Source organism: Symphodus melops (assembly GCF_947650265.1).
Source record: "Symphodus melops genome assembly, chromosome: 3".
Taxonomy (NCBI): Eukaryota; Metazoa; Chordata; class Actinopteri; order Labriformes; family Labridae; genus Symphodus; species Symphodus melops.
In genome coordinates, this window is record NC_136693.1 from 30,871,246 (window position 1) to 30,877,433 (window position 6,188).

General features: G+C 54.3%; 1 protein-coding gene across 2 annotated transcripts in view; it reads left to right on the top strand.

The window, feature by feature from the left end:
• The first annotated feature begins 506 nt into the window (after positions 1-506).
• Positions 507-6,188, top strand: part of LOC306821249 (synaptosomal-associated protein 25-A-like) — an 18,809-nt gene continuing 13,127 nt past the window's right edge. For both annotated transcript variants that reach the window (XM_079339560.1, XM_079339559.1), the window contains exons 1-2: positions 507-622; positions 1,047-1,088. In XM_079339560.1, coding sequence (XP_079195686.1) covers positions 551-622; positions 1,047-1,088 — 114 coding nt within the window. In that variant the 5' untranslated portion in view covers positions 507-550. The remainder of the gene's footprint in view (positions 623-1,046; positions 1,089-6,188) is intronic.

Here is a 6,188-nt window from a genome sequence, read left to right on the forward strand (position 1 = left end):
GTCAGCACCTTGGGTTACTTCCTGTCAGCACCTAGGGTCACTTCCTGTCAGCACCTTGGGTTACTTCCTGTCAGCACCTAGGGTCACTTCCTGTCAGCGCCGGTGTGTCCGCTCATCTTAAAGCTGTTTGTCTCCTCGCTGGTCGATGAAGGATTTGAAGGATGGATGATGGTCGTTGGTTTGAAGTTCACGTGGTCAAACCTTTAACTGGACTTCCTGTTTTGTTTGACATATTTTAACGTCATGAGTAAAGCCTCATGCCTGCTAACATGCTGTGTTCATTCTGGCGTCCCGTCTCCATGACAACAGAGCCTTTGAGGACGGCAGCTCTCAGAGCAGTCGTGTCCCGCCGGCGTCCGTCCTGGGAAGGTTTGAACCACCTGATGGACTCATGATGCTCCCAAGTCTTCAGTTTGATCACATGTCATTCTGCACGCTTTCTGGCTGGTGTCTGAAGATAACAGTAGACCTTTCTGTCTCACTCACTGCTGTCTGTTTGTCTCTTGTCCTCCAGGTGTCTCCTGCTTGAGTTCAAACTCCCACAGTCATCATGGCAGACGAATCAGACATGCGCAATGAGCTGGCCGACCTGCAGACGCGCGCAGACCAAGTCGCCGATGAGGTACGAATAAACGTGCTCATATGTGCATCACATATTTGTGTTGAGGACGCGACATGGACGAGGACGTGAAGAAGTGTGAGGACGAGGCGGCTTCAGTTTGACCCTGACTTGTTTCAGACACTTTGTTCTTTTCATCAGGATGAAGTTCTTTAATGAGACGAGTTCAGGAAGAGCAGCAGAATAATGGAGCAGCTCAAATGGCCTTATTAAACATTCATGAGCAGATAATGCTCGGCCCGGGGGGGGGGGGGCATTAAAGGGTGAAATGAGGATCTTAGGGTTCAGTTAAAGAAAGGAGAGTCATGAGATGATTAATCCTGAGATCAGAGGAGAGAAGAAGAAGAATGAAGGCTAATTATATGACCACCATTTGTCTCCATGTTGTGTTTCCTGCTCGCCCTGATCATGTCTCCTCTCTCTGCAGTCTTTGGAGAGCACCCGGCGTATGCTGGCTCTGGTGGAGGAGGTGAGTCCAGTGACACACACACACACACACACACACACACATCATGACAGGACAGCAGATCATGTGACCGTCCAAACAACAACAGCATCTCTGTGTACGTTCACCACGAGGCTTCCTGTCCTGCTAAAACGTAGAAATAGAGCGCAGAGAATTTACAGGATTCATCCCTCAGCGCCGACCGTGATGTCAGCGACTCCACGGGTTGAGAAAAGGTCGCTCTGTCCGAGACACCGGTGGGAGTGTGTGCATTCATAAAACCAAAATATCAAACATGTCAATCATCCGACATGTCCGGAGCCGCTGATCGTGACACCTGTCAACCAATCAATCATTATTTTATCTATAACGAGTGTGATCTGGAGATGTGATAAGATGCAGGGCTGCGCTCTCTTCTCGTTCCTGTTGTCCTCACTTCCTCTCCGTCGAGGTGGAGGTCGGAGCAGTCCGATGGGCGTCGGGGACGGCGAGCGATCGCTCACTGTCGTGCCTCAGCGTGCACGGCCGACGACGCTACGATCAGCGTGAGGTCTGTTTGTAAGACGCTGCAGCGCTTCCTCACTTCTGATTCAGCAACAGCTGAAATTCATTTCATAAAAATAATGTCCATTTGGGCGGGAAGGGGGAGGAGTTAAAAGGTTGGGGTCGCAGCCACAGTCTGCGTGTCCCCTCAGGGCTTCCGTAGATATTTCTCCTTCTTCCTGGTTTCCTTTTGGTCCCGTGGCTCCGGCTGTCTCTGGCGCCCGGCTCTGACCTCTGGACCGGCCTCTGTGTCCAAACGAGACAAGTACAGAGCGTGACCGGCGGGCCGACCTGAAGGAGCACACGCAGATATTTGACATTTGAAGATAATGCCAAGGGAAGGTCATCTGTTGGATTGGGCGGTCGGGCTGGAGAGCGGTCTGGTCGTTTGTCAGACAAACAGCGAGCGGGTCGTGTTGTAGCGCGCTCTTCATCGCTCTGAAAGGAACAGACTCGAGTCCTGGCGTTCCGTCAGTGCAGAGAATAAAAGAAGTTTAGAGAAGTGGCGTCCAGCACCAGCTCAGCCTGCAGAGAGCGCTAATGATGAGCTAGCTCAGGTGAGGCGCTGTCAGCTGTGAGTCACTTTAACGCCCACAACGTGTCAAGTGTCCGCCACTTTGACTCACGTTCAAACCTCCAACAGCGAGGCTGCAGCCGTGCCGTCTGGCTGAACAGCTGAAGCACCTTGGAATGGAAGACAAATAACCAGGATCTAAAGTTTGTTTTGAATTGTCTTCTTATTGGATCACATTATTCGAGGGACATAAATATAAATATTTAGCAGAGGAGACATGTGGACGCGGGGACTGACCACGTCTCTGCAGCAGAGACATGTGGACGTGGGGACTGACCTCGTCTCTGCAGCAGAGACATGTGGACGTGGGGACTGACCACGTCTCTGCAGCAGAGACATGTGGACGCGGGGACTGACCAAGTCTCTGCAGCAGAGACATGTGGACGCGGGGACTGACCACGTCTCTGCAGCAGAGACATGTGGACGTGGGGACTGACCGCGTCTCTGCAGCAGAGACATGTGGACGTGGGGACTGACCACGTCTCTGCAGCAGAGACATGTGGACGCGGGGACTGACCAAGTCTCTGCAGCAGAGACATGTGGACGCGGGGACTGACCACGTCTCTGCAGCAGAGACATGTGGACGTGGGGACTGACCAAGTCTCTGCAGCAGAGACATGTGGACGTGGGGACTGACCGCGTCTCTGCAGCAGAGACATGTGGACGTGGGGACTGACCTCGTCTCTGCAGCAGAGACATGTGGACGCGGGGACTGACCTCGTCTCTGCAGCAGAGACATGTGGACGTGGGGACTGACCGCGTCTCTGCAGCAGAGACATGTGGACGTGGGGACTGACCTCGTCTCTGCAGCAGAGACATGAGCCTGAACAGACGGATGTCACACACTGAACATGTGTGACGGAGTGAGTCGGAGGTGAGGGGGCGGCGTGCTCGTTGATGAAAGTGAGTCAGTCCACCTGTCCGTCCTGTAAACTGCGAGCACGTGCTAACCCTGAGCGACCTCTGTTTTACACGGGCTTACGGCCTACTTACACTAATTGAATAAGTGCAGAGCGGTCAGAGTGGCGAGCACACTCACAGACCTGTGATCAACCTGAGACCTGATACCAACCTGTCCAGGTCCCAGCTCTCAGGTCTCTGGGATCAGCTCCCAGCTCTCAGGTCTCTGGGATCAGGTCCCAGCTCTCAGGTCTCTGGGATTAGGTCCCAGCTCTCAGGTCTCTGGGATCAGGTCCCAGCTCTCAGGTCTCTGGGATCAGGTCCTAGCTCTCAGGTCTCTGGGATCAGGTCCCAGCTCTCAGGTCTCTGGGATCAGGTCCCAGCTCTCAGGTCTCTGGGATCAGGTCCCAGCTCTCAGGTCTCTGGGATCAGGTCCCAGCTCTCAGGTCCCTGGGATCAGGTCCTAGCTCTCAGGTCTCTGGGATCAGGTCCCAGCTCTCAGGTCCCTGGGATCAGGTCCCAGCTCTCAGGTCTCTGGGATCAGGTCCCAGCTCTCAGGTCTCTGGGATCAGGTCCCAGCTCTCAGGTCTCTGGGATCAGGTCCTAGCTCTCAGGTCTCTGGGATCAGGTCCCAGCTCTCAGGTCTCTGGGATCAGGTCCCAGCTCTCAGGTCTCTGGGATCAGGTCCCAGCTCTCAGGTCTCTGGGATCAGGTCCCAGCTCTCAGGTCTCTGGGATCAGGTTTGTTGTGGTAAATAAAAAAACAACGATAAATAAAAAGCCGAGAGAAAAGACTTTTGGAGGCGGGACGTAAAAGCGTGTGAAGCGCTCCACAGTCACTGGCTCGAGCCGTGAGCAGGGGAGCGCCAGGAGGACGGGCTGAGGGCGGAGCTTAGACATTCAGGGCTTCAGATCGTACTGTGAGCCAGTTTGGGGACTGGACTGCTCCCTCTTCCTGGACCTGCAGCGTCACACAACATCTGTACTAATTGAATAAGTGCAGAGCGGTCAGAGTGGCGAGCACACTCACAGACCTGTGATCAACCTGAGACCTGATACCAACCTGTCCAGGTCCCAGCTCTCAGGTCTCTGGGATCAGCTCCCAGCTCTCAGGTCTCTGGGATCAGGTCCCAGCTCTCAGGTCTCTGGGATTAGGTCCCAGCTCTCAGGTCTCTGGGATCAGGTCCCAGCTCTCAGGTCTCTGGGATCAGGTCCCAGCTCTCAGGTCTCTGGGATCAGGTCCTAGCTCTCAGGTCTCTGGGATCAGGTCCCAGCTCTCAGGTCTCTGGGATCAGGTCCCAGCTCTCAGGTCTCTGGGATCAGGTCCCAGCTCTCAGGTCTCTGGGATCAGGTCCCAGCTCTCAGGTCCCTGGGATCAGGTCCTAGCTCTCAGGTCTCTGGGATCAGGTCCCAGCTCTCAGGTCCCTGGGATCAGGTCCCAGCTCTCAGGTCTCTGGGATCAGGTCCCAGCTCTCAGGTCTCTGGGATCAGGTCCCAGCTCTCAGGTCTCTGGGATCAGGTCCCAGCTCTCAGGTCCCTGGGATCAGGTCCCAGCTCTCAGGTCTCTGGGATCAGGTCCCAGCTCTCAGGTCCCTGGGATCAGGTCCCAGCTCTCAGGTCTCTGGGATCAGGTCCCAGCTCTCAGGTCTCTGGGATCAGGTCCCAGCTCTCAGGTCTCTGGGATCAGGTCCTAGCTCTCAGGTCTCTGGGATCAGGTCCCAGCTCTCAGGTCTCTGGGATCAGGTCCCAGCTCTCAGGTCTCTGGGATCAGGTCCCAGCTCTCAGGTCTCTGGGATCAGGTCCCAGCTCTCAGGTCTCTGGGATCAGGTCCCAGCTCTCAGGTCTCTGGGATCAGGTCCCAGCTCTCAGGTCTCTGGGATCAGGTTTGTTGTGGTAAATAAAAAAACAACGATAAATAAAAAGCCGAGAGAAAAGACTTTTGGAGGCGGGACGTAAAAGCGTGTGAAGCGCTCCACAGTCACTGGCTCGAGCCGTGAGCAGGGGAGCGCCAGGAGGACGGGCTGAGGGCGGAGCTTAGACATTCAGGGCTTCAGATCGTACTGTGAGCCAGTTTGGGGACTGGACTGCTCCCTCTTCCTGGACCTGCAGCGTCACACAACATCTGTACAAAGATTCAAACACGTGTCCAAGTTTAGAGGCGGTCGGTGTTCAGTATTCTGAACACGTGTTGCGACACATAGAAGCCATAAAAACCTGAAGGGCATTGTTTCCTGGAAGCAGGAGAGTGCCTCCCCGCGTGATGTCTATAAAGAGCGAGCGCGGGGGACGCAGCGTGTCCTTGTCTCCTGCAGACTTGACCTTCATCCTCTGGACCAGCGAGCGATGCACCCTCAGAGGACAGAGGGAGATGGTTCCTGGTTGAAATCCCGGACAGAGCTGTGTTGTAGTGCTCGTTAGGTTAAACTGGGAAGAATAGGGTTCATACATTCTGCAGTGTGTTGGAGGGATCAGCCGTGGAGACGTGTGGTGTCATGTTACAGGAAATGAACAGAACCCTGGGATGTCAGAGATCCTGCGATGGTGAAGCTCTTATGAGCCGGCTTATCTTCACAGCCAGCCTGCAGCAGACGGGATGAAAGCGAGGCGGGGGCTCAGAGAGAAGCCTGAAAACCAGAGATGAAAACAGAAAGAGATAAGCGAGGATCCATTACACACGACGGATGCCACCGAGTCACCGAACCTCGAGTCCGTTCACGGCTCAAGACCAAATCCGAGTCCTCGCAGAAGAATCTGAGACGAGCCCCTGTGAGATCTGGACTTGTTTATCTTGAATCCCCGAAGACTAAATATGCTGAACTTACCGTGTCCGTGTGGTCCAAGGTAGTGCAACCTGAACATCGGGTTCAGGTTGAGCAACAGCAGACCATCAGACGCCGTCTCCATGGTAACCGAATTAGAATAGACCAGAGAAAACGTCTCAATGGAAATTCAATACTGAGCTCAACACAGTTACTCTCTGTCTGTTCCTTCTCAGACGTTTCCTGTTTCCTTCACAGTTAAATCTTTGTTTCTGTATTTGCTTCCTGCCCCGGCCTTTGAGCAAAGTGAAAAACGCTGCAGTAAGTTGAAGGTTGGTGTCAGGTCCAT